Source organism: Chaetomium fimeti (genome assembly GCF_033439085.1).
Source record: "Chaetomium fimeti strain CBS 168.71 chromosome Unknown B0H64scaffold_3, whole genome shotgun sequence".
Taxonomy (NCBI): Eukaryota; Fungi; Ascomycota; class Sordariomycetes; order Sordariales; family Chaetomiaceae; genus Chaetomium; species Chaetomium fimeti.
This window is the reverse complement of record NW_026944331.1, coordinates 249833-277741: the sequence shown is the minus strand read 5'-3', so window position 1 is coordinate 277741 and position 27909 is coordinate 249833. Positions and strand designations below refer to the sequence as shown.

Genomic DNA, 27909 nt, shown 5'->3' with positions numbered 1-27909 from the left:
ACTTTCACCTTGTAAGATAATACCGGCTAATTCCATTTTAGTAAAAACCCTCTTACTAAATCTCCGGTAACCTAGTATATATCTGAATAGCTTCCTAATATCTAGGTTCACATTAGGCTTGGTAATAATAGGGTGTTCAATTATATCGGTGGGCGGTAGGTTATCCAATATATAAGAAAAGACTTTACACTATATAAAATACAATCGTTTAGCTAAGTTAATCTTCTCCTAAGTATCAGTAAGTAGCCCGATAGTAATGCTAGAAGTTTCGAACTAAGAGTCGACTATACTCTGGGAATCTGGTACCATTTGGGGATTTAGCGGGGATCGACGTACCTCAAAGGGGTCCCCCTTAGTATTTCGATTTCCCTACTAAAACGGTATCTGCTGGCCCGGATAGTACCTCTTACTTATAGCTTAGAGCTTATCCCAATATTACTATAACATTTCTGGTGGTTTACTAGGGGATATCTGGTATAATTCTCGATAATACTACTAGGGGTATCGCTTCTCCTATTCTTACCCTGTTATTTCAGCTGGAGAAACTTCCTAAATACCCGGAGGAATTTTCTATACCATCGGTCCAGTATCGTAAGTCAAGTTTCTCAGGTATCTTATAGCTATACCGGCTATTTCGAGTTTTAGTAGGAAATTCGGATTTGTAGGCTAACCCCTTTAAGTTTCGGTTTTCCTACTAAACAGCTATTATATCCTATCTTTACCTACTTTCTAACACCTATAGCCTTCCTACCTGTTAGACCCTTCCACTCCGGTATATCTATCTTTAGCTACTCTTACTGCCCCTCTCTATCTATTCTATATCCCCGTAGTTTACCAGTATCGTAAGGAATATAGCTCCGTCTATCTAATAGTATTAATAATAGTAATGGGTTTAGGTATAGTGTACGTAGTCTGGAAAACTTTCGATATAGTATCCAAATATCGCTAAGGTTTTATATTATAGTAGTTAAAGTAATGGTAATTAGTTTCATTGCTAATCCTACTATAGTCTAAATAGGGATAGTAATAGTATAATATACTTAATCTTATAATAGGGATATCGGTATAATCGGCTCCGGAATCCTTATATACCCAATCTTATAAGCCTGTTAAGATTAGGCTAGTGCTTTTCCTAAAGCCGTTAAACACTTATATATCGATGCTAATTGGAAGGCTGTTAGAACTTCTCTCATCTGATCTCCTATCACCGGAAGAGGAACCGTCGGCTCTATACTAACAATATAACTGTAATCTACTTCCTATATAACGGTAAATAGAATCGTCTCCGGTAATCCATCTCGAGTATAAATAGTAATAGATTGGGTTCCCTAATCCTAAATAGCCCAGACTCTTATCAGCTATAAGTTGGATAATATAACGTTAAAACTACTGTTACTATAAACAAAGGTAACTACTCCGGTACTAATGCCACCTATAACTAGGTTAATGATAATGTATTTAGTAAGAGTATCAATAGAATTATTAGCTAATGTAACCTCCTATAGAATTTCGAGGTTAGACGGTACTACCTTCATCTCCTTACAAAACTATAGTAATATATACTCTAAGGTTGCTCCGCTATCAATTATAAAGCGGTTTAACAATATACCCTAAGTATAACCTTTAATATAGTATAATGAGATAGTACCAACTTTATCTCGGCCAATTCCCCGACCCTGAATGACAAATATATTACTATACTGGTTAATTCCGTAAGTAGGGTAGGGTAAGAAGTTCAAACTTTTAAGCATTGGTAATTAGATTTAGGTGGGTGAGGCCCTGTAGTGCACACACTAACAGGGCTTACAATGCACTTTGGGGAAGCAATGCACAGTACTATTGCTTAGCTACCAGCAGTAATTACAGGGCCTAGGCCCTATAACAGTGGTTAATTTAGTAGGTAGACCACTATTGTTTTGGGAATGCCTCTATATTTGCTATCTTAACCACTGGAGTTGGATTTACTACTTCCTTCTCATATACCCACCGACCGGGGCACAGTGCCGAATTCGGCCCAGCGGTCTTAGTGGTAAAAAACTGAATCCCGCAAAACTCATTTGTATAGGTTTGACTAAAAATGGGCTCACCTGCTCGCAGCCGCACCCAGAAGTGCCCGGGCCCACTTGCACTACTACCTTAAAAACCGGTGCAGGGTAGGCCGGTTGGGGCCAAGCGGTGCAGGGTAGGCCGCTTGGGAGCCAACCACCGGTGCAGGGTAGGTCGCTTGGGATGCCAAGAGGTGCAGGGTAGGCCGGTTGGGAACAACCGGGTGCAGGGTAGCTCGCTTGGGAAACCCAGGTGCAGGGTAGGTGCAGGGTAGCTCGATTCGGGAGAAACTAACACTTAGTGAAAAGAAGAACCAACCTTCTTCAAACTAAGATAGCTAGCCACCCAGTAATCGTACCGCCACAACCAAGATACCAGTATATAGCTACAGGCCATACGAATTCAATTACAGTACTGTAGAGCCCCCCAGATGGCCACAGCACTAGTAATCTGAACTCTAGGGTTCAACACCCCCTCTTTGTAGGCCTGTATGCTCAGTGGAGTATAGAAGGTTTAAACCTTAGCTATACTAGCGAAGAGAATAAAAAAGACTAACTAACTAAACTAAAACTAAAGAACTATAGTAGTTAGATACTATTTACAGGCTTTTCTAGCTGTTGAAGCTATATAAAAAGGACTAAATTACAGGACCAATTTCAACACTATTTACAAAGGGAAGAAATAGTAGGGAATGGATAGGCTGTTATAGTGGGTGGTCCAATCTAATAACCACTATAAACGCCTCGGCTTCTTTAGACCTAGTAGGTCTATAAACGCCCTGAAGAGTTGGCTCACCAAAGCCTTCGTAAGCCCATCGGCCGGCATACGTTTAGTATCAAGAAAACTAATGGAAACTAAGCCCCCTCTGACCTTCTCACGCACATAGTGGAATTTCAGCAGTGTATGCTTAGTTCTACTATGTAGAGCTGGGTCATAGGCTGTAGTAATAGAGCCAGTATTATCCTCAAATATAGGTACTGGGCCTATAATTGAGCGCTCTAATTCCTTAAAGAAATCCATTAGCCACTGAGACTCCCGTATAGCCTCTGTAAGTGCATCGGTTTCGGCCTCAACTGTTGAAAGGGCTATAGTAGAAGCCCGTTTCGATTTCCAGGTTACAGGTCCACCGGCCAATTTAAATAAATAGCCGTAAGTGGATTTAGACGTTTCTTTGTCGCCTGCATAGTCGCTATCTGAAAAGCCCACTAATTGTAGGCTCTTTGCCCCCTCTAAAAGAGTATTTACTATATCCTTTTTAGTAGGACTATAACAAATAGCTAAATCCTTACTACCGTTTAGATACCGGAGTAGGTTTTTAGCGGCATTAAGATGCTCTATAGTAGGGCCCTGCATAGCTCGTGAGAGCCACTGTACCGCAAAGGCTATATCTGGCCTTGTTAGGAGCATTAGGTACATTACCGTGCCCACTATCTTCTGGAACAGTTTGTGGTCGGACCTATTTACAGGGCTGCCTTTACTAGATATATTGGATTTATAACTAGTAATTCCTGGTTGTAGGGGTATAGAGATTGATCGACTAGAATCCAACCCGAATATCTTTAAAGCTTCTTCGATATACTGTTTTTGATGGATATATAGTGTTCTCTTTTCTCTAACCCTCTCTATTTGAACTCCCAGGAAAAAGGCTGCCGGGCCTCTATCTTCTATAGCATAGACCTTGTTAAAACGACGTTTAAAGGCCTGTATTTTCTTAATATCAGGCCCTATAAGAAGGCAATCGTCAACGTAGGTAACTATAAAGATCCTAGCAGTAGGATTATAGAAGATAGCAGAGTCTGAAACTAGTGGTTCGAAGCCTTCCTTTCTTAGTAAAATACTAAGATTGGTTTGCCACAGTCTAGGACTCTGTTTTAGGCCGTATAGGGCCTTAGAAAGAAGTATAACTTGGTCCTCCTTAGGGTTATATCCTTGCTTCTTTAGTAAAGCCTTAGTAGATTTTGAGGCCCTACAAGCATAGTCTATAAAACCGTCTGGAATTTGCATATAGTTTTCTTCTTCTAATTCCCCATTTAAAAATGCCCCTATAAAATCGATTTGTTCGATTTCCCAGTCCTCTATAGCTGCTATAGCCAGTAGGACACGCCACGAAGGTGGTATAGTAGTAGAGGCAAAGGTTTCGTTGAAATCTAAACCTTCGATTTGTTGGAATCCTCTAACTACTAATCTAGCCTTATATTTAACAATTTGGTTATCCTTGTTTTTCTTTGCCTTAAGGACTAACCGGCTAGTTAACGGTTTGCGGGCTTTTGGGAGGTCTTTATAGGGTAGGAACTTAAAGGTTCCCTGGCTAACTAGTTGATCGAATTCACTATATATAGCCTCTAACCAGCGGTCTTTATCTTGAGATTTATAGACCTGTTTTAGTGTTTGGGGCTCTGAGGCAGTGCCTTTCGAGGCCTTATAACAACTGGAAAGATAATATATAGTTGAACTGATAAAACTATTCAGCTGCATTCTATCCTCAGGATCGATATTAAGATCAATATCGATATCCATATTGGATAGCGGGTTTACTGGAGGGGCTAGTATAGATTCGGCCATTATAGGATCTTGTAGATTAGATACCATAGTAGGTCCATTAGGCTTGCTATTTAGCCTAGCCCTATCACCCATAGATTTAGATTGATCTATATTAGTGGTAGGTATAGAGGGTTCGAAATTTTTCGATACTATAGTAGTAGATAATAGATCCTCTACAAGATCAGTGGGTTCGCGAGGCCCACTAGTAGATTCAGAGGTAGGATTTTCCTCTATATCTACTATATTATCCCCCTCTCGAACTATACTATCCTCTTTATAACCACCTTTAGAGGAGGTCTCCGAGGGTACTGTAGTAATTTGTAGAATAGTATCATTTTCGTTAACTATTTTAACAAACGGCGATTTTACTACAGCTCTTCTAGCAGGTATCCAAACTAGGCAGGTCTTATTTCCTAGTGCTGCTAGAAGCCTACCAGGCTCTGTACGGGCCTGTAGTTTCAGGGACTTAGGCCTCTTTTCATTCGGTATAAGTAGTTCTATTCTAGAACCTATAGCCTTATACCACCCTAAGTTGGGTATGTGGGTAATACCAGGCTCTAATTCATCGAAGAAGGCCTGGTAGGGTGTAAGGTCTTTATTAGTTACCGCTGTGGAATTGACGAGATCCACTATACTAGATAGTATATAGCACCAGAGGTACTGCGGCAACTGTAATAGAACTACTGTAGATCTAAGCCTATCTAAAACCACCCGAATAGATCGTTCAATTAGACCGTTCTGTTCGTGGGCATAGGGGCTAGAGGTAGAAAAATCGATGCCCTTACGGGTTAACCAGGCCTGTAAATGGGTATTAATTTCAGTGCCACCATCGAAATGGAATTTTCTTGGGTATTTTCCCCACTTGTTTTTTAGACCACGAAATAGGCCTTTAATTGCGTTGAAAACAGTAGGACCCTCTTTGTTTGGCATTAAAATTACCCACCGGAACCGCGATTTTCGATCTATTAGAAATAGGGCTACAGGAAGCCGATTGTGTGGAATTGGCTTGATTTTTACTGTATCCCCCTCTATTATATCTAAAACGGCCGGGGGATCTGGAATTGACTTCCAGTCTACCCTCCTAGTTACTTTAGCCTTAGAACAGGCTATACATCGAAAATCAACCTCCCTTATAGGGTCTAGATCAGGGATACCACTAGTATTTTTAGTGGTTTTCTTTAGTAGGCGTAGGCCAAGGTGCCCTAGCCGAACATGCCACTGTTTAGCCACTATAAGTAGATCTTTATAGGCCTGAGAACCAGGCACTATAGTAGTAGTTCCACTACTTCCATCCTGGGGCCCCCTCTGCACACGGGGCAAGTCCTCCTCTAGAAGGCCCCAAGATTCGTTATCCCAGGGCTCTATTTGCACACGGGGCCATTCCTCCACTATAGAGCCCTGGGGTAGATCCTATAACCCTATATTCCCAGGGGCACCCAGGCCTATAGATCCTTCGTCAGAATCACGGGGCCTATTCCTCCGGGGTATGCCCTGAGATTCAGGGCTCGATGGCCCTGAAGAGCCGATAGTACCCCTACTATCTAGCTCTACACTACTAGGTTCGTTGTCATCGTACCTAGTATAACTATCCTTCCAAGATTGGGTTTTAGAAGGTAGTTCAACCACTAAATCTTTAGTAGTTTGGGCTAGGCTATACCCTGTACCAACTATATTAATATAGCTAGTAAGGTAGAGCCTTGGCCGAAGGTGACCCTCAATTTGAAGGAAGAAGCCCGATCTCTGGAAGTCCAGAGCTGCAATGGTAGACCCTGTAGGGCCTTTCAACGTTTCCCGGTCCAAATAGCCTCCGGCCTTATAGTGCCGGATCCCACTAAATAGATTGATATCTATAGAGGGTATATAGAGGGCCTTATTAAGGACCAACTCTAAGTATTTCGGGGGACTCTTCTGGACCAGTACTTTGAACTTTGCAGTTCCAATACCTTTGGGTTTTACAGGGCCACCACCTGTATAAATAGGTGGTATTTGACCAGTATTTTTAGTAAAACTGGTAAACCATTTCCTATTGTATATGATATGGTCTGTGGAACCAGTATCATAGAGTAGAGCATCAGAGGTAACCTGGTGGCTACAGTGATCTTTACAGGCTGGCTTCGAAGATTTCCCACTAGTTGGTTTAGTGGTAGATTTTGAGGCCTGGTGGGTAGCATTGAAGAAAGAAGGTAGTTCTTCAGTATCTGAATCGGATTCAGAACTACTATCTTCGCTACTATCACTATAGTGCCCTGTAGTGATATTGTATGCCCCTGTAATACAGGCAAAGGAATCGGGCTGGGTACTGTGGTTCGAACTGGAATTTGAACCCTGACCCTTCTTCTTCTTCTTCTTTTGGCCGTTTTGACCACTATTCCCACTACTGCCGTTGGTATTTTGTTGGCTTTGGGGACCCTTTTTCCCCTGTTTTTTAGGGCCTTTATAGGGGCCTTTAGCACCCTTATTTTCGCCGTAGGCCCTATTAGCCATACCTTTATTGGTAGTAGAGGCTGGAATTCTATGCTCTTCCAGAAGGTCGGCTATTAAGAAGCTCAAATTCAGGTTTTCAACACCTTGGCCAACTGTCCTCAGGGCCCGCATTTGACTACGTTGCCGTTCAGCCCACTGTGGGAAGGCTTTTTCCATAGCCTTTAAGTAGTGGTTCACTTGGTCTATAGGCTGTATTTCAACCCCGTTTAGGGTTAGCCGGCTAGCCAAGTTGGAAAATTCAGCGTTGAAATCCGCTAAAGATCCACTAAATTTACTGAAATCCAACTCGTGGAACTTCCTATATAGTTGGTCCCGTTGAATTCCAGTGGAGTGCGAATACCGTAGTATTAGAAGCCTATAGGCCGCTACAGGGTCTGTTTGCCAGGCTATGGCGGCCTGTGGTCCAGGGCCTATACTGTTCCGTAACAGCATTAGAAGTAGAGCCAACGTTTGGTCGCTACCCCCTATAAATCCCTCTGGGTTAGAAGGAAAGGTAGGTATGCCGATAGCCCTAAACATGATATTTAGGCCCTGTTTCCAGATATCGAAGTTATCTGGCCCTGTAAGGCGTAGATTTTCAGGGAAATCGTACACCTTTCTTGACAGTTCTTTTACCAACCCACTGTTCAAATTGTCTTGCGGTATAGTGGGTTGTAGGGCAGGGCTTGGAGGCACTGTATTTGGTAGTGGTACCGTATAAGGTGGTACTACTAGTGGCTCCGGAGGGCCCTGGCTAGTATTACGGGCCTGTTGGGCCTGTAAAGCGGCCTTTACTCTATTTTCTACTTCAGAAGCAATAGCTTCTGTAAGCTGCTGTTCGGTAGGCATCTGGGGCCGTTGTTGTTGTTGAACAGTAAACTGTTGTAAACTATCCGTCAACGTAGCTATAGTGGCATGCAGTTGTGCCATTTGGGTAGCCTGGGCCTCTAATCGGGTTTGCAACTCCTCTATTTGGGCTTGGGGGCTCCCAGCGCCCCCAGGCTGTGCCATGGTGCCTCTGTACAGGCCCGTAGGCTACAGCGGCTATACCAGTTGCCGTAGGCTGGTAAGCACTATCCTATTACTACCTTCGCTGTAGTTATAGGGCCTATGCCACTATATAGGTCTAGGACTTCAACGGTATAAAATACCGGGTTATATTCTATACTGTAACCACAGTAAGTTTTTACACGCTACTAGCCTTGATATAGCGTAACCACTATTCGCTCTTATAGTGGTAGTCTAGTTACCTAGACCAACAACCTTACAGTGGGTTGTTAGGGCCTTAAGTTCTACTCAGTGCGGCTCTTAGAGGTCCTTGTTTTACGTAGTTTAACTACAACTACTGGCTACAGCAGTAGTTAGTACCTTGAGGTACTACGTTTTACCTACCTACTAGAATCGGTAGAACCAATACAGTTGATCAGGCTGTTGGGAAGGCCTATAAATATAGTACCTTCAGTGGGTATAATAACCCCTAGCTTTCGAAGTTAAGCTAGATTTTTCTATCTCTTTGAGAAAACCAACGTTTCGGGCTTTGTTGGAAAAGTTAAAATATAGGCCCCCAGAAGCTCTATATTAACTGTCAGCTATCTAGTATAGTTGACGACCTTGCACTAGGAGGTCTATCTATAGGTCGAAGTTCCTATAGTGGTTTCTAGCTTGGAGAAACGAAGAATTCAGGGATTCCAAGCTACAAGCAGTAGAAACAGGCTAAGCTTATAGCGTTCAAAGGCTCTAATTTGCAGGGCAATTTATAAGCCTACAGCTGGAAATAGTACTTTTCCGGGCTCATAACCTAATTAGATTTAGGTGGGTGAGGCCCTGTAGTGCACACACTAACAGGGCTTACAATGCACTTTGGGGAAGCAATGCACAGTACTATTGCTTAGCTACCAGCAGTAATTACAGGGCCTAGGCCCTATAACAGTGGTTAATTTAGTAGGTAGACCACTATTGTTTTGGGAATGCCTCTATATTTGCTATCTTAACCACTGGAGTTGGATTTACTACTTCCTTCTCATATACCCACCGACCGGGGCACAGTGCCGAATTCGGCCCAGCGGTCTTAGTGGTAAAAAACTGAATCCCGCAAAACTCATTTGTATAGGTTTGACTAAAAATGGGCTCACCTGCTCGCAGCCGCACCCAGAAGTGCCCGGGCCCACTTGCACTACTACCTTAAAAACCGGTGCAGGGTAGGCCGGTTGGGGCCAAGCGGTGCAGGGTAGGCCGCTTGGGAGCCAACCACCGGTGCAGGGTAGGTCGCTTGGGATGCCAAGAGGTGCAGGGTAGGCCGGTTGGGAACAACCGGGTGCAGGGTAGCTCGCTTGGGAAACCCAGGTGCAGGGTAGGTGCAGGGTAGCTCGATTCGGGAGAAACTAACACTTAGTGAAAAGAAGAACCAACCTTCTTCAAACTAAGATAGCTAGCCACCCAGTAATCGTACCGCCACAACCAAGATACCAGTATATAGCTACAGGCCATACGAATTCAATTACAGTACTGTAGAGCCCCCCAGATGGCCACAGCACTAGTAATCTGAACTCTAGGGTTCAACAATTGGAATCAGGGGTATCGCTATTAACGATATTGCTATCTTCTTCCTATTGCTATAGGCCTTAGCAGTAACCAGCTTTAATAATTTAGTTCGGAGTTTGAGAGTAATATCCAATAATTAAAGTAAGCCGATATTAAGGTAGACCCTAGCTAAGGTATCTCCAATATTAAAGGAGTTCTAACCTAATCTAGCCAAACCAATAATATATAATTTGGGACGAGTTATATTACTATCCAGTACAGTCACCTCCCGACTATCTAAGGTATTACAATTAGGGGGTACCGGTATTATAGGCGGTGGTACCGACTGCATTACCTCTCTTAGTTTCCTATCAAACTTATTAATAACTCGATCAACTATCTAGTAATCAACAGCTATCAGGCTAGTTAGTACAGACCGGTATACATTCCTATCGTCTAACTTATCACCGTCCTATTCTTAGTTCAGAGAGTTACTCCCATTAGTATCGTCTAACAAGGCCGCCTCCGGCAAGTTCTGGTAAGTCGGGATCTACTCTAAACATAGAATTACATCAGCTAATTCCAGTATCTCTATAATTAGAAGCAATATACTCGGTATAACCGGGTTATCCCCTTCACCGGGAACTAGGTAGTCCGTATTATTATACAGATACCTGCTAATAAAGTCTTTATCGATGTGGACCTTTTTCGGCTTAACCGGCTTATAAACTTTGTCCTTTGGTTTAGCGGTAGTTGGTGTTATTACTAGCTTCGGCTCTAGCTTCCTAATAGCTATAATTAAGTATATCGTACTATCATTCTCGATAGCCTTAATCTTCCGTTCTATCTAGGCAAACTCCACCTAATATACCCTTATATTATATAGACTAAGGGTATTGATGAAATTAGTAAAGGATATCGATGTTAAACTTAAAACCTGAGGATTACCTTACTGCTGGTTTTATTAGGGTTGGGTCTGCTATATCTGTATATTCCTTACTACTTCCTATCTAGCCTAGCGTCTATATATATTACTATACTTCACATTTAGATCTATAGTATTCTGGTAAGGACATCTCTATATCGGGTACTTATATTTGTCCAGGCTATACTAATTGTAATACTAGGGTTATCTATTTGGTTATTACTGGAAACCGGTACTGCTTAATACCCTAGGCTGGGTTTACTATAATCTATATAAGTCTAGGTTATATAGTTATCGATTATTAGGGTTCCGATTTAGGAATGAAGGTTGCAGCTAAGGTAGTACTTAGTTTACTAGGACCTATATAACAATATTGGTGAATTTCTCTATAATGGTAGTAACAATTTTCTCTAGTAACTTTATATCGTTAGTACCCTCATTGCTATCATCCTTATTAGTATCGTCGGTACTAAACTACCGGGTATATACTATAATAGTATCGTAAATATCTTTAAATGTAGTAGTTAACGCTAGACAATCTATACCTCTAGTAATGACCACTTTCCCTTAGGTATATAATCTGTTGATGACTCTAACTTGTAGGGCCAAGTCTTTCTCTCCGTTACATATGCTTTTCAGCAGCCGGCTAGCCAATACCTCCCAAATCTCCGGTAACGTAATCTTATAATATAGTCTGTTGGCTTGCTTAAGGTAATCTTCCAAGGGTTTACCACTATAGTATTCAAAGGATACGGCTTACTATATTACTACTGCCGAGTTTATTATAGTTGTATAGGGAAATCGCTCTCGGAAGGCAGTTTAAATATAATCGTAGTTCTCTCGATTGCTAATATACTCTGTACGCTACCAATCCTTAGCTTTACTATACAAGCCGGTGCGAAATTTACTATAGGCAATATATTTAACTATTTCTATAGTAATGTCTGATAGATCGATGTTAATCTGAATATCTTCCAGATACTTTATAGCTAATTCTCCCTTCTAACTATAAAAGGTTAGCTATTACGATACTATATTGATGTAGTGTCTCTTAATAGGTAATACCGGTATATAAGAAGTAGGTTATAAAGTATAAGATAGAAGAGGTACGTTTTATAGTGATAGTAACGATAGTTCGGGGATTAACTTAGATAGTAATTATAGTAGTATAGTTAAATAGAAGTTATCTAGCAATTCCTCCTAACCTTAGGATTCTCGGGTATATAGTAATAATATCGATACTTATCTATCAGCCGGTTATATTAGACTAATATAAAGGTACTAAATATATTCCTCTAATTCCAAAACTAGGAATAAAACTAGTAATGATAATAGTATAAGTTACCTACTATATAACTCCAACGAAGATAATGATAATAGTATAATACGTTTACCCAATCTTTTCCCCTAAGAAGATAACTCCTACCTTATCTTTATTACTATAAGGAAGGAGTATAGCAACTCTCTATTATAAAAAAGGAAGTAACGAGGTCTCTAAGGATAGAAGTAACGGTATAGGTAAGCAGTTCGTTTCTACCCAGTATAGTATATTGGGGTTTCCTTATTAAGAGTATATTGTACTGTTTAATTCCCTAGTAACTAAACTCTCTAAAAATTTTCAAGTTATCTAACAGCTCGGAGCTGGCCAAGTTATCTAAGAGAAGTACCTTTACAATTATTGTAAACCGTTTCTTTCCAGTATCGTAGAATAATTTCTTTCAATTGTTACAGCTTCCGGTCAAACTCCAGTAGGCAAGAACAGAGCAAATCCTTAAAATCCCAGAGTAATTTCCAGTTTCTTCGGGGGAATATCGTAGGCCAAGCTATCACCAGCTACCTATCTTATCGTTCCAATATATATACTAACCAGCTTTACGAATTCGATCGAAATTTTTATAAGTAGTACTTTATATCGTCGCCTGCTCTTCCTAGCCTAGGTATCTCAAGAAACTAGGTTGGAAAACCTCCGGTATATTTATCCTTACATCCCTTCAAGCTCTCTTACACTCGTATTCGCTCGATTGTACTATCGGCTTGCGATACTCGTCGGCCGTTCGTAATAATACTTGTTGGTAGTAGTTTATCTTGTCGGTAATATGATGTTGTAGGTATATAAACTGTACGCCAACACTAGGCGGAAACTTAATGATCTCTGGATTACACCAGGCAAAACTCGTATCATCGATACAGCAACAAAACAAACAAAAATTCAGTCGGGAGCGGTTGATACGCTTCACCTCCTGTTACTGGGCACTATGAAAACACACTGATAAGATTGCTTGTTTTCTTCTAAGTTCTAATGGACCCACGCGTGATCCTTTTGTCCATAGGACACTGCTTAGTAATACACCCCACCAAAAAGTGGGCCTTCTGTCCACATGTCATCCATCCCTTCTTCAAGGGGCCTTCGACTGTTGAATGTTAGTGGGGTTCTATAACTTGCGGGCTTATAACTATTGAAATGCGCCGTTGTTCCGATTGTGGAGGTTGGAGAGAATACCACGGCAGGGGGCAACAAATACCAACTTTATACCCAACGACGGGGAGCACGCTGTGCACATGCTGTTACGCACCCAGATCCGATTTCACTTTTTGGCGTCATGTGGCATGTAAATAGCACCTTGCCCAACTTTGAGTTTGGTATCCTCGTGGCGCTGACCCTTGTCATCCTCATCGCGGAACCCTTTCCATTCTACAAGGCTGGAAGGCAGTGTCTCAAATGTTCAATCTCCCGTCTCAGGATTAATGGTGTCATCAATGGATGTCTCGAGGTAATCTTAGAGCCTGACTAGACGCTTGGGGATGGAACAGATCCGGGTACTTGGGCTGGTTGAATCATTCAGAATAGGTGACTGTTTTTAAAGATCTCTGTTGGGGCCTCTATCTAACAACTTGACAACCTGGAAGAACGGAGTCAACCCCGGCGCCTCTCCCATAGAAGGGTTGTTCTCAACAACGCCTGAACCGGCGTCGCCTCGATAGGTCACAACGCGCATCCTAGCAAGAGAGAGACAACATTCGAAGGGAAAAGGTAAGGAAACCGCAGCCACCCCGTCGCGACACAGACCGTGGCGACATCAGAACTCTTTCTGTCACTCTAACTCTCGAAGAGGGCAATTATCTTCTGGTTTCCGCGCTCCCCTGCAATCTGCTTCGCCGTCTTCCCCTCTTTGTTTGTTAAGGATGGATTACCTCCTCTCGCTAGCAGCGACTTCACACCCAACTCGAGGTCGTTCTCCACGGCAATCATCAACACCGTCCGTTGGTCCTCGTCCTGCCAGTTCAACATCCGATCGACTTCTGGATTCCAAATATGGCCAAGTAATCGCTGCAGGATATTCTCGGCCCGAGCCTTCGCCTCCTGCACCATGGTATCCGCCGCGTCATCACTCGAGGGCGGCTCGTTTGCTTTTTGGAGCTGCCCGATGACACTTCCCACACAGCCAGCCGCCAACGCCAGTATATTCCTATTCACAGCCTCCCCCCGTCCTAGGTAATCATACACTCCCCGGGTCAGGAAATATACCATCGCCTCCTGTCCGTACTTCGTGGCGAACAGTAATGGAGTCATTCCCTTGTCATTGGCACTGGCGTTCGTCGTCACGATTTGCATTGCAAGAAGGAGCTCTGCCTCCTTTCGTATTTTCTTGATGCCCTTTGCGACGGTGTTCTTTGTAACGCGATCGTCCTCGATAAGGAGCTGAAGGATGTCCGCGTGTCCGCTCATCGCGGCGACTATCATTGAAGATGCAAACTCTGTTACTGGAATGGCGTGTTTTTCCAGGAGCCGTTCGACGACTTGTCTTTTGCCCGAGCCCGCGGCGAGGGATAGAAAGTCTCTGTCAATGTCGGGTGGTATTGGCCCAGTATATTTAAACCCGATAATGTTGCTGTTGATGAATTCGAGGGCAACCTGAAACTTCTTCTTCTCCAAAAACGTCACAAATGGATGCCTGCCTGCTTCACAACTTTCCGTAGGCCATGGTTTTCCGAGATGTTTGAGAACGGCGACTTGCTCATCTTCGCCCCATTCTGCCTTGGCCAAAAGGTCAAACTCAATGTCCATGAGGGAGTCCCTGCCAGCGTAAGCAATGATGAATTCCGTGATGGATCCATGCGAGTTTCTTGCAGCATGAAGCAACGGCGTCATGCCGTGCTTGTCAGCGCTCGACTCGTAATCACCCTTGGCCCAGAGCAGTGATTGGACCACCTCGAGGTTGCCGCTCCTCGCAGCATGGTGTAGCGGTGTCATCTCTTCATTATCTCCGAGTTCCGTATCGGAGCCGCCTTCCAACAGTGCAGCCACGACCTTGGTCATACCATTGTCGGCAGCGATGGCGAGCGCCGTTTTTCCGGCCTCATCCTGTGCGTTAACATTTGTTCCCAGCTCCAAAGCCCGCTCCACAATGAGGCTGAAAAATTCGTCCATCAGATCGTCGTCCGTTGGGCCTTGCCCTCGCAATATTTGGTGGAGTGATGGTGGTATGCCGATGGCGAGACTCCTGAGGATTACAGCTGCCCGAGGCGTCGGGAAGAGGGCGCTGCTTTCGGAAGGTTCATTTACGCCTAGGGCTTGTATGTATTCATCCCGCAAGCCCTCTAGTGTCCCGAAGTCCCGTCCATCCCCCCGCCACCAATGCCCAAGGTTGGCGTGTTCGAGCCGCTCGTATAGGTTCAGTTCGGGCAAGTTCGGTTTGGGATTCCCCTGCTGACCAAGGAAGACGTGGTGAATATGCTGTAAAATGAGGCGTGCTGTAACATTTAAGACCTCTGATGAACGTGAAGGAGGGACCAAGGTAGATCCGAAATGACGGACGAGGATGCATCTGGCCGCTTCATCTAGTAGCGTGGCGCCTCGTTCCCACTGGCGAGTGAGTCGTAGATTCTTGGCGACCCGGCGGGTGGCGCGTAGCAAGCCTTCGTACGTGGATAGCCCCCGAGTGCCAATGGCGGGCAAGACCGTCAAAAGTAAATCTGTTTGTGACCCTAAATGGCAATCTTCAAGTATGGCCACTACTTCAGACACCAATGTATTATCCAGAAATGGTGAAGCCGTGCTAGAGAGGTTGACTCGGAACGTGCCACCGAGTCGGTCAACGATGGAGAAAAGAGATCGCAAGAAAAGGCCGAAGAAATCCTGAGCGCACATAATCGGTATTGGTGCATCTACTCTTTGGGCTTCAAAATCACAATCTGAAACAATGTGATCCTCAGCGCGAAGAGGGCCCGGGGGCACAGCGTACCAACCAAACAAGCGTTTGGTAGAGGGGAGCACGTTCGGTCCATTCCCTGATTCGGATGGCAACCCGGAATGTACAGAGTGGTGTGGTCGATACATTCGGGATTCAATAAACAGATCCTGGGATCCGTGGAATGAATCCTTCGGGGCCTGACCGGGTGAGTAAAAGATATCTGTTGGTGCGAGCCCTCGTTGGTTGCGGAGCCACAGCTGACCACCGTTAAGTTTGCCCAGACCCCACCTGCTACCAGAGTTGTCGGCTTTGATCGAAATTATTCGATAGTTTGTGACTTCGTCTGCTCCAGATATTCGCTGGCCGGTGGACTCGTCTCTGAAGTCGGTTCTGGCGTCGGCGCGAAGGGACCAACACCACAGCCCCAAGGCAACTTCCAAAACGGCTGGGTCGGTCGTCCATCGACCCCCTTGAGAGTTCCTGTGAATACTGAAGTATATCGGGAATGGCTCGTATTGTCGTCGAATGGTACCCAGAGCGTATACGGACCAGTAGAATGAGTCTGAATGCCTCCATCTCCCCTTGAATATCGTGTCACCCGAAAACAATGCATCGGCAACTCGTCCGATTGCGGAAGCAAGTTGAACCGCGAGCCCTCGGACTGCTACTTCACCGGCCGTCCAGCTCCGCATTGCTGCCGGTACCCTAAGGTCCGGGACCGCCAGGCATGTCTCTTGGCCCGTAAATTTGACAAGCTGCTTCCGCAGGGCGAATGCTTTCTTTGCGAAAGACAACTTCTCCGGCGACAATTTTGTTTCAGACGGAATCCGCAAATCCCTTATAGCGCCGAAAACGGGCACGCGCTCTTCTCCGTCTCCGGCGAGGGAAGCTTGGATTATTCGTTTCGCCCTGTCTCGATCCGAATCATGACGGAGAAGGAAAATTGATGAATCCCGCGTGCGGTGAATGCAATGATGGTTGTCCGAGGCGTGGCAGGCTCTGTGATGATGGCTCAGAGCCCCAGGGCTCTCGTCAGACCCAGTCAAAACCCACAGGGGCCGATATGCCACCCCAGTTTCGGTTGATTTGTTCGCAGTGGCAACACCACCCGGGGCGGTATCGCGACTGGCAAGACGCAGAGCAAGCCAGTCGAGCTCATAGCCACGGACAAAATCCGACACGCCTTCTAAAAGGTTTCTGGAAGGATCTAGCCTCCGAGTCCGAAGAAGGGATCGAACGAAGCTCATGAGCAAGGTGGCGGCCAATTGGGCTATGGACACGGATGGGTGGATGTCTCGCAAGCCGATGAATTGGAAAATGAACCCGAGCACACACATGGTAACGGCACCGTACACCGTTGGGCCTCCGACCAGCTGGGTTGAAGATCGCTCCGTTTTATCGGCGGGCGGTGCAAAGGCGTCGACTACGTTACCCGTGGCTTTCCATGAAGTCATGTACTCCTTCAGGTGATCGGTGTACGCAAAAGCGTCGAACTCTTGGTCGCCAACTCTCTGACCCCCAGGCTGGAGCCAGGCAAACTCGGGTCGGCGCTGCGGCCCAGGCCCTATCCCGTCACTAACTTGCTGAAACCTCCTCTTGGAAGTGCTTTCACCTACGAGAGATGCACACAGGAAAACCCCGGCGCATAACATGAGAGTGCCACAAGCCATCAGGGGGAATCCATACCTTGAGATCTCGGAATCTTCCCTTGAGAGACCAAGATAGTAGGTAATAACCGCCCCCAGCACAATGACGCCACCTTGAGCGGCGAGTCCGGTGGCCGCCGCTGCGTATTTGGCGGCAGCGGGAACTTTCTTCATCCAGACGTTGAGTGTAAGGTTAGGACTCGGAGCAAAAGGCTTCGATGCATTCCCTTCAACAATGGATGAGACGAAGACGTCGAAACCATTGCCTTGATCGGCCGGCCTGTCCTGTAGAAACCCTCCAAGCCTCCCGGCCGGCACCATCTCTGCCCATTTGCGTTTTTTGTTATTCTTGGCATCTTTCACAAAGTATTCTTGCACCGAGTACAAGCCAGCAGTTGTGTTGTCGTAGAATTCGTAGTCGCTGGCTGTTGGGTCGTAGACCAGCTCTAGCATCCGTGGCCTCCCAATAATCCGAGAGATACCGCCGTTGTTGTAGAGCTCACAGACATCACGACTGGTCGACGAGCAGAGCTCAGCCTCGATGGCGCCCATGCCCTCCTGAGACCGGCCGATGAAGGCCCGGAGGGACGAGCCGCCGCGAACACGGATGGCCGACACGACTGCCGTCAATATTCCGAGCGGGGCCATGGCGAAGATGAAGTAGTCGATGTACGTGAGACTCTCGCTCAAGTATTGCTTCGTCGGCGCCTCGCCAAACAGGGCAATGACTGGGGCCAGGTCCGTTCCGAGATTGTTGGCAAAGTCGTCCCACCAGTCAGCGGCAACCCGTAGGGGGGAAAGCCCGAGAAAAACGACCGCAAGGATAATAGGCATTTTGGATTAATAAAGGTCATTCAAGATAATTGCGTTCTTATGCGACGGCAAGGTCAGTGTCGGGCCAGTTGAAGCCTTTCCGCAGCCAAAAGTCGGCAGGCGGGGAGTCTTCAGAACTGCAAAGCCACCGGCAGAATCTCAGTTTTCTCGTCACCGTCTCAGAGCCTCGCCCACGTCACACAGCTCGCTTAACAGAGATTGGGTTCGGAAGCTGATGCAGTAGGTAGCCAATCAGGCGGTGCAACCTCAACGCCCCGAGCCAAACGGGAAAGCTGAGGCATGCCTGCGGCGGTCGTTCCCAGGCTCGGGGTCCATGACAGCCTATGGAGACTCTACACGTGTACCCCTCCCACCTGAATGGAGACTCAAATATTGTACTTGGGGGCGGCCACCCTTCTACGTTGACAAGCAGGGTCAACCTAGCGTCTTGGAGCGAGCGTCGATGAGAGGATGCCGCCGCCGGTCGAGTTGCCTACGGCGGGATCATCCGCCCGTGCGGATGGAGTCGCCGCCGCCAGGTTCCTACAGGGGGAAGTCCGAGGTCCCGGGACTGGAGGGGCATTATAGGCCGGGCGGGAAGCGACGGGTTAGAACGCCTCCTTATTGCGGTGAGTGAGATGCATCGAGCTTCGCAGATGATTACGTGGAAGGGTAGAGATTGAAGCGCGGACGGAGTAAGGAGATGTCTGAGAGTACCTAAGGAACGACAAGGTACATGTATGTACCTAGGCACGGAATAGGGGTTCTGCCTCTTCTGGGCGACCTGCCCCCCCTGCAAAAGCTGCCCAATCTGGGTGATGTCGCAGTGGCGGCTCTCCTCTTCCGTAATAGTCGTTCAATTCTTGCAGCGCCAACAACCGGGGCCCCGGTATGTGATTACATGATGGGGAGCAGATAAATGTCCCTCCCCGCTCGCAACGAATAAAATTTCGCCATCCACCTCTCATCCAAAACTCTGTGACCTCGCCATCATGGCGCGGATAATTCTTACTTCGGTTTGCCTCCTCTTGGCCTTGGCCCCGTTTTCATTTGCCGCAGACGGAGAGGGAGAGGGCAAAGGAAAGGGAAAGGGAAGCGGCCGACCAGTCACCACGATTCACAGAGATGTCGCCATCGTCGGTGGGGGCGCTGCTGGCTCCTATTCCGCCGTGAGATTGCGCGAGGAGTTTGGGGTGACGGTTGTTGTGGTTGAGAAGGACAGCAAGCTGGTGCGTTCAAGTTCCCCAGCCCTGCCTTGACCACCTCAAGCGCTGACATGTGTCTTTTGCAGGGGGGCCACGTCAATACTTGGGTTGATCCGGCTACGGGGAGGGGTTTCGATGCGGGTGTCCAAAACTGGATCGAGATCAATAATGCCTCGTCCTTCTTTGAACGTTTCGGCGTGGCAGTGCAGCCCAATGTTCGGTCGGTTTTGGACCAGCACTTTGTCGACTTCGCAACCGGCACTCGACTGACCAACTACACGCCCCCTCCTACGGCCGACCGCTCTGCTGCTCTGAGAAGGTATCTCGCAGCAGCCGAACAATTTCTTCCCATTCTTGAGCCCGGATGGTGGAACTTCCCCGAGCCCAGCCAGATCCCAGTTGATCTGCTTTTGCCCTTTCGCGACTTTGCGGCAAAACACAACCTGACGGCTGGCATCCCCCAGATCTTTGCCACTACTGGATTTGGCAAGCACAACTTTCTGGATTCCATGACGCTTTTCTTGATGCGCAGCTTCGACTTCAGCATGGCACGGACGTTGCTGGGACTTGAGGCCAATTTTGTGCCTGTTTCTCGTAGGAACCAGGACCTGTACGACGCCATCTCGGACTTTCTCGGTCCGGATGCGCTCACCAGCAGTACTGTCACCGATGCGCAGAGATTGAATGGCAACGGAGGTGCTACCCTGGAGGTTTACAATTGGGCAACCGGTACCACCACGCGGGTGGTCGCCAAGAAGCTTCTCTTTACTGTTGCTCCCACAGAGGAGAACCTGAAGCCATTCGACCTCGACGGTGATGAGAAGAGCGCCTTCGACGGGTTATATTATAGCAGCAGCGTTGTGGGCATTGTTTCTCACCCATCTCTCCCGCTCAACGCCTCCGTCGTCAACACACCGGCTGCGGCGCAACCGGACAACTGGGTTGCTGCTGTTCCTTCGTATCCTTTCACTGCACGGTTCGAGAACTACCCCAATTCGACTTACTATCGCGTCATTGCGGTTGGCGATCAAACATTCACCAAAGAACAGGCAAGAGATGTCATTCAAGGTTCCTTCGACAGGATGGTGGCGGCGGGAACTCTACAGCAGACAACACCACCCCAGGACCTAACCTTTCACCTTCTCGAGTCGCATGGGCCGGTGAGCGCGTCAGCATCGAAGCAGGTGGTTGACACTGGCATTATTCAAAAGCTCAACGGCCTGCAGGGGAGCCGATCAACGTGGTACACGGGTGCCGCATGGAGTGTGCATCTGACAACCAGCTTGTGGAGGTTCACCGATACGGTATTGTCGAGGGTGGTGGCAAGTTTGTAAAGGGGAAGGGGGGTAATGTTTACTCAATCTACCTTATCTACCAATCTAAATTAGATGACAGCTGATACACTCCGGGCCACATGCTTAACTCTGAGCAGGCAGCCTTTTGTGCGAAAACACACGTATTTTGACGCATGCTTTGTGTGTGAGGAGATAGTCCCTGGGCTGATCTGACTTCACGGTCAACTTAGAACAAGACAAACGGCATGTATTCCACCTTAGAAAACGCTCGTAAGGAGTCGTTCCTACTTGCCCCCAGCCCCCACCAAATCCCCGAATCGAGTACCCGGCTGTGCAGCCAAAACAACCGGGTTCCCAACCTCGACAATCTCACCCCTATCCATAACAACAACTCTATCAAAGTCCATAATCATCTCCAACCGATGGCTAACCGCCAGGATAGTGTACCCCTGAAACTCACTCCTGATGATCTCCTGCATAACCCGCTCCGTTTCCCGGTCCACGCTAGAACTGACCTCATCCAACAGCAATATCCCCCCACACCCCGAACCCCCACCACCATCACCACCACCAACCCCAACCCCCCCATCACTCTCCCGCCACCGCCGTGCCCTCACCCTACCACGTAGCACAGCCCGCCCCAACGACAACAACTGCCTCTGCCCCGCGCTCAGCGCCGCGGCGCTCAGCCCGGCATCCAAGCCCCCGCGTCCCTCCACAAAGCCCCACAGCCCGACCGCCTCCAGGACGGCCTGGCATTCCTCGGCCGTGCAGGCGCCCCCTTCCGCTGCCGCTCCCGCTCCCGATCCCGACGGGTCTAGGTTCGCCTGCACAGTGGAGCCGTCTGGTAGGAAGACGGCTTCTTGTGGGATGGCGATGAGGCGCGAGCGGAGGGTGGTGCGGTTGATGTGGTGGAGGGGGGTGTGGTCGATGGTTATAGTGTTGTTGTTGTTGTTGTTGTTGTTGTTGTTGTTGTTGTTGTCGTTGTTGTTGTTGTTGTTGTTGGTTGGTGTCTCGTGGAGAGGGTCGAGGAGTTTGAGGAGCAGGGCGATCAGGCTGGACTTGCCGCTGCCGGTGCGGCCGCAGATGGCGACTTTCTCGCCTGGGTGGATGGTAAGGCGGATATCCCGGAGGGCTAGGTCGGACCGTTCGCTGCCGCTGTTGTTGTCGTTGCTGTGGGGTTGGTCGTCGTCGTCCTCCGTGGGACGGTACGTCGCCGAGACACCGTTAAACTCTATTGTTCCACTTTGAGGCCATTGTTCTGGAGGATCAAGATCTTCATGCTCTCTGTCCTCTGGTTTGACGGTTTCGTTGAACGTCTTGAGTCTAGCCACCGCCCCGATGGACGTTTCCAGCCGGGTGTAGTAGATGACAATACCGGAGAGGTTTTCCCCGAAACTGACGAGGGTGAAGAGGGAAGCGCCGGCGAAAGCTGAGTTGGAGTGGAGCTGCACGGCGAGAGTGGTTAGGAGCGCGGCGATCACCATGACGACGACGTCGAGAACGAGGTTCAGCCACTCCTGGATCATCATCAGGAGGTACGCTGGCCGCTGGCTGGAATCAATCAAGCGAGCATTCTTGTTGATGTCATCCGCAAGGGAGCCTGCTCATTACTACCGTTAGCGGCGGCGTCGTGTCCGAACAGGGGAGTTAATTATGTTGAGTTGTCGTTTATAAGCCAGATGGTACCTACCGAATGCCCTTAGAGTTACGATGCCCTTACAAGTGTCGATAAAGTGCGTGCTAAAGGAACGTAAAATCAGCCTTGGGCATCTGTCTGAAATGGCGGGTAATAGTATGTTCACTTACTACAAGGGACTTTTCGCCTCGAGGTCGAGGAGACGGAGCTGTCTGGAGGTCCGTAAGTAGAATCTTTGTATGATGTACAAAAGGCCGCCGAGAAACGGGTAGCTTATGGCCAAGTATAGAGACGAAGTAAGCATGACAGCTGCTTGCCCGAGCGCTTGAAAGACCTGCGGAGCTCATGTCAGATATGTTGTTGAGCCCGGGTAAAAAACGACACTGCCGATGTTTCGATTCGAACTCATACAAAACAGAGTGTTCAACGTTGTATCCGGTAGCTCTGTATCGATGAGGTTCAGATCTTGCGAGAACAAGTTCGTAACTACACCGGTATCCGTCTTTGTGAAGAACGAAAGGGGCGCCTGCATCAGCGTCCGCAGGGCATCCTGGTGTAAACGTGCACCCGCTCTTTTAACAGAGGAAATAAAAAGGATAATGCCGAGGAGAAGCAGCGAAATCATAGCGCTGATCTGGAGCAAGGTGTAGATGCCGATGTAATAGGCGAAAGAGTGCGCTGGGTGTTCCGAGGACAAGCAAGTCATCCGACCAGTATGTAAGCCCTGCCAGCTTGTGAGTTTTACGATACCGTAGTGAGCAGAGTAAGAAGCCGACTCACAAATTGTGGGAAAGTTGGTAAAAAAACCCCAGAGGGCGGCGAAAAACAAACTAGACGCCGCCAGGAACCAACCCATGCTCTTGACATAATGCTTGTAAACAGTCCTATCACCCACTTGACGAGACTCACTCGTGTCTGGTACCACAACAGTTGTCTCGATGGACGAAGAGGGGAGCAATTGTGTCGCGGATTCCCGCACGCGTTTCTTCGGCCTTCTCTCTTCGGATGAAGAGCCTTCGCTGTTGGAAGAGGAACCACCCAGCCCCAGGCGGTGAACGTACCCTTGACCGTTAGACATTAGTTGGCCAAAGGTGCCCTGCTCGACAATGGTGCCGCCGCCGAGTGCGATGATGTAGTCCACCGCGGGGAGGTGCCCAATGCTGTGGGTGCACAATACAACCGTCGACCGTCGTCGCCGGAGGACTCCGTCCGGCCTAAAGACGTTCTGGAAGACCTGCTCCTCGGTGTCGGCGTCCAAACCACTGAATATATCGTCCAGCACTAGCAGATCAGATTGCAGGTACAGAGCCCGCGCAAGGGAAACGCGTTGTTTCTGGCCGCCGGACAGGGCGATACCATCCGATCCGACATTCGTCCGGTCTCCTTGTGGGAGCATGGTAAAGTCGAAACGCAGACATGTCGCATTGACCACTTCGGCATACCTTCCACTATCGAATGGCGAGAAGCCAACAATGTTGTCTCTGATCGAGCCGTTGAAAAGGAACGGCGTCTGGTCGCAAAATCCGATGCGAGAGAAGCGGGCGCCCAACACGACGCTTCCTTCGCTGAGAGGGATCTCGCCAAGCAGCGCCTTACTGAGCGTCGATTTCCCCGATCCAACCGGTCCGATGATTGCGGTCAGTGAGGACTCGGACACTTGGGTGTTGATGTCCCGCAAGACAAACTCGTCCGCTTCCCAGCCAAACCTGCCATCTTTTACAACAATGGGATACGCTGAGTCCGGACTATCAGGCCCTGCCTCGCGCGTCTTCTCTACATTGCTTTTCAAGTCGGCGTAGACCTTGCGAAAGTCCTGGCGCGTCTCGCGCCCCAGAAACGCCTGGATTCGGCCCAGACAAGCCAGCCCAGAGGCGAGTTCGGGGACCGCCTAAAAGATCTGCGACAGCGGGGTAGTCAGGAGGGTGAGAAACGAGAGAGTCGCAAAGAGACTCGAGACATCCGGTGCCCGTGGAGCGAATGCGAAGGTGAGCGGCGGGCTGAGAAGCTGGGAGCTAAAGGCGAAGAGCGCTGCGATGATGGTCACTTTGCGGAACCGTGCTCCTGCGGCCAGCTCCTCGATGCGGAGGTTCTGCACAAAGTCGCTGATGGCAACCGAGAGGCCCGACATCTTCAGATTCTTCATGCCGGCGATGACCGTGGCCGTCAGCCCGACGCGCTTCTGGACACCAGCCATCCACGACCTCTGAGAGTCCCCGGTGAAGTTGATGAGAATCCCCACGCCGGCAAAGCAGACGGTAACAGTTGCCAGCGGTGCAACGAAGGCGAGCCCGAGCCGAGTGTACAGCATCCACGCGGCTAGGGCAGCCTGGGTCATGCCTGCCCACACCTCGTGCAGGGCCCGGAAGCCGACCTTGATCCGCTCGACATCGGTGCTCATCAATGTCAGGGCCGAGTTGTTATCGGCAGTTCCGATACGTGACCTCGTAGCTTGAACGAAGGTCTCGGTGACCAGTATCGACCTCGCCATGGTGCGCATTCGGTGGTGAAAGTACCTATGCTCGCTTGTAAGTATACCATCCGCTGCGAGTCGTTCGGTTGGTTCTGCCTACCCGGACAGGGCCGACGAGATTGCAACGCCCCCGTAGATCAGTATACTGGCGCCGATGAAGCCGTATCCAATATTCGGGTCGAGAGCTCCAGGGTTCGAGAGGTATTCCAACAACTTCTCGAGGAACAGTGGCTGGCAAAACTTGAAACCCACAAGTGCCAGACGCGGAATGACAGGAAGCAGAAGGGGCACCTTGAGCGTACGCACAAGCACCTTTGCAAGACCGAACTTGTCTCCCTTCAACTTGGAATGGTCCATCTTGGCAGCAAAGCGGTCGTGGAGCAGCTTGGCGTCAAAAGTGCTGTCAAGGGGGTACAGGTCTTCCAGGGCCAAGACCTTCTTGTACCCAGCCAGAAACATCTTGTTCAGCCAGAAGAAGACACTCAGCGAAAAGATGCCGCTCGTCTCCTCTGGGCTGTGCTTCTTCACGTCCCAGTTGACCCATTTTGACTTGTGGCGGGCTTCTAACAGCAATATTCCAGCCTTGACAGCCACAGCGGCAGTGAATATGGCGCTGTAGGTGGACTCGGATCTGTCGTCCGACGAGAGAAACAGCGTTCTTGCCTGGGCAGCGTCAAGGAGCAGAGTCAAAGACAAGTATATGTTTAGCAGCACAGACGGCCGCGGGCTTCTGCTATGATCAAGGACGCTGAGCAAGGTCATGAACAACGCCGACACAAGCTTCAGGGCCGAGGAAGCCAGAAATGCGGTGGTCACACGGAAGGATCCATGGGCAGCAAGGATGAGGAGTGAGACTTCAAGTCCGACATAGGATAGAATGGCAGCCTGGTCTGATGCATCAGCGCACTGAGACTTGAAATTAGATAGGAACAGCAGAAGAGCATGGCACCCTACGACTTTGGTGACTTGAAAGGCGGGAGCATGCACCACGATGGGCTTCCGAGTCTGGGAAATTGCCCGCCAGATGGATATTGCGATAAATAAGGCGGATGGTAGGATGGAGAAGAAGACATGTTCGAACTGCAGGCCGAAGTCAAAGTCATGGTCTTGGTTCAGCTGGAGTATGTCGTTCTCTCCCACGGTGAAGGGCATCATGGATTCCTGGACGTCTAAGGTCCGCAGCAATGACGGCTTGTCGGTCGATTCAGGCTGACTTGGCTACCTACCTAGGTAGGGAAGAAAGAGAAGTGACTCAGGACAGGGAAGGGCGACGGCCGCGGTTGAACTCGGAACGCGTCGGCCCATTGGGGGTGTCCAATCAGAGGAGGTGATAGATTGAGCTTCAGGCTGACGCGTTCCAACAACCTCCAGTCGGCGGTCACGAGAGGTCCGAGGTGGGGAGGGTGAATAAGGTTCACTCGCAACTACGGTAGGTTTCCTGCTTTCTCCTAACACTCCAGTCGGTGCGTATGCCCGTTCACGCCAACATTACATGTCGTATCTCATGAGAAATGCCAGATCTCTGCTCCACATCCAGTTCACCCACAATGAAGTCCCAAACTTCCTTCCGCGAAGACGAATCACGAGTGTACGGGCTCGCTTCGTCCTCCCAGATCCTATTCATGTATTTGGCACCACCCCTGAACTCGTCTGTGCCATCTGCCTTCAGTCCGAGCTCGGAGCTGGTGGCCGCATTGACAATAGCCAAGCTGCCCTGCCGTGAATCGATCCCAAACCAGTCAAGCAGGGACATCAACAACCAAGTAAACGGATCGGCCCTCCTGGCTGCGCCGCTAGCTTCCTGGAGCGGCCTCCAAATGCCGGTTTTGACATAGCCTGGATGGAGGCCGTGCACGACGATATGACTGTAGTCAGGGTGCTGAAGCAGCCGGAGCTGTAGTTCGGTGAGCCAAATTTGAAGGTACAGCTTGTTGTTGGCGTATGCGGTACCACCGGCGTTGGCATTCGACAAGTCGTATTTCCCCAGGTAGTGCGTGCAAGACGTGGTGAATAGGATGCGTGGACGGGAAGCCTTGGAGATGGAGGGTAGCAGACTCAATGTCAAGAGTGTGTGCGATAGGAAGTTGACCTGATGGCACATCTCGAATCCATCCTTCGTCAAGACAACCTGACCGAGTCCTGGCGCCATACCCGCGTTGTTCACCAGTATATCCAGCGGCCTGCCGGTCTTGATCCATCGCTCCGCCAGAGCCTCAACGGATGTCATGTCGGCCATGTCGCATTCCCACCACTCGACCTCCACTGGATCCTCGCCACGCTCTCCAGAGGCCGCCCGGCACTCCTCGACAACAGCCTCCGGGTGCGTCTCGTATGGCGGCGGCTGCCGGCACGCCAGAACCAGGCTAGCCCCCGATCTGGCGAGCTGAATTGCGGCTTCCCGTCCGATGCCGTTGTTTGAGCCTGTGATCAAAACCCATTTACCTCGCAAGTCGGCCGCTGGCACCGTCACATGTGCACTATACGTGCCTTTGAGTGCCTTCATGGCGCTCCAGATAATGGAAACCTGAGGACGAGGGGCTGGGGAGGTCATTATGGATGTCGGATGACTGGACAAAACTGATGATGAGCCGTGGTCTGATGAAAATAAAGGTTGGGTTCAGTGAATATGCTTGTTTAGGTAGGTACCTAGGCTTATCTTTGATGCTGTTCGTGGCGCGTGAATCTGCGAAGTTTGTATGCGGAGGGGCTGTGGTCAGGAACCGTGGACAAAAACAGGACTTCCTCTCCCCTGGTGTTGCAATTTTCTTGGGGTAGCTCGGTCCCTCCCAACTCCTGCCAGCGGGGTAGGCTGACCACATGTGGCTGACTGCACAAGTACCAGGCATGGCTGGAGATGCTTTGACGTACTTCAATACGTCTGACGAACCAGCCATCATCCAGCGAAACAGGAAGGTCGGACAGATCCGAGTCTGGAGCTTCCCCAGTTTGTTGATTGCGTCTGTCAGGTCTTTGATGTGCGCCGCATCCTTGCGGATTTGATCGCTCGGCCGCCAGTTCGCCAACCTTCCTCTTCACGGTAAATGGTCCGGTTCGCTGCTGCGACCATTTCCTGTGCGGATTACTTACCGGTATGTATATACCTGAACAATCAGCCGCCGCCAAGAAAGCTGTAACGACCCAAGGCACCCAACCA

General features: G+C 48.8%; 4 protein-coding genes across 4 annotated transcripts; 1 reads left to right on the top strand and 3 right to left on the bottom strand.

Annotated features, from left to right (window-relative positions):
• Window positions 1-13439: 13439 nt before the first annotated feature.
• Window positions 13440-18277, bottom strand: B0H64DRAFT_106109 (uncharacterized protein). Its single transcript, XM_062797726.1, has one exon. The coding sequence runs from the start codon at window positions 18165-18167 to the stop codon at window positions 13593-13595; it is 4575 nt and encodes a 1524-aa protein (XP_062660159.1). The 5' UTR covers window positions 18168-18277; the 3' UTR covers window positions 13440-13592.
• A 783-nt stretch (window positions 18278-19060) lies between these two features.
• Window positions 19061-21185, top strand: B0H64DRAFT_338012 (uncharacterized protein). Its single transcript, XM_062801175.1, has 2 exons — window positions 19061-19375; window positions 19438-21185. Exons 1-2 carry the CDS (start codon window positions 19139-19141, stop codon window positions 20683-20685), a joined length of 1485 nt encoding a protein of 494 aa, XP_062660158.1. The 5' UTR covers window positions 19061-19138; the 3' UTR covers window positions 20686-21185.
• B0H64DRAFT_456048 (ABC multidrug transporter) lies at window positions 20789-25907 on the bottom strand (the record flags this gene model as incomplete). Its single annotated transcript, XM_062807331.1, has 8 exons — window positions 20789-22249; window positions 22340-22389; window positions 22456-22627; window positions 22697-22963; window positions 23066-24173; window positions 24243-24807; window positions 24856-25640; window positions 25710-25907. 8 exons carry the CDS (start codon window positions 25905-25907, stop codon window positions 20931-20933), a joined length of 4464 nt encoding a protein of 1487 aa, XP_062660157.1. The 3' UTR covers window positions 20789-20930.
• A 146-nt stretch (window positions 25908-26053) lies between these two features.
• On the bottom strand, window positions 26054-27803 carry B0H64DRAFT_389844 (WW domain-containing oxidoreductase). Its single transcript, XM_062803356.1, has one exon. The coding sequence runs from the start codon at window positions 27304-27306 to the stop codon at window positions 26233-26235; it is 1074 nt and encodes a 357-aa protein (XP_062660156.1). The 5' UTR covers window positions 27307-27803; the 3' UTR covers window positions 26054-26232.
• Between the last annotated feature and the right edge of the window lie 106 nt (window positions 27804-27909).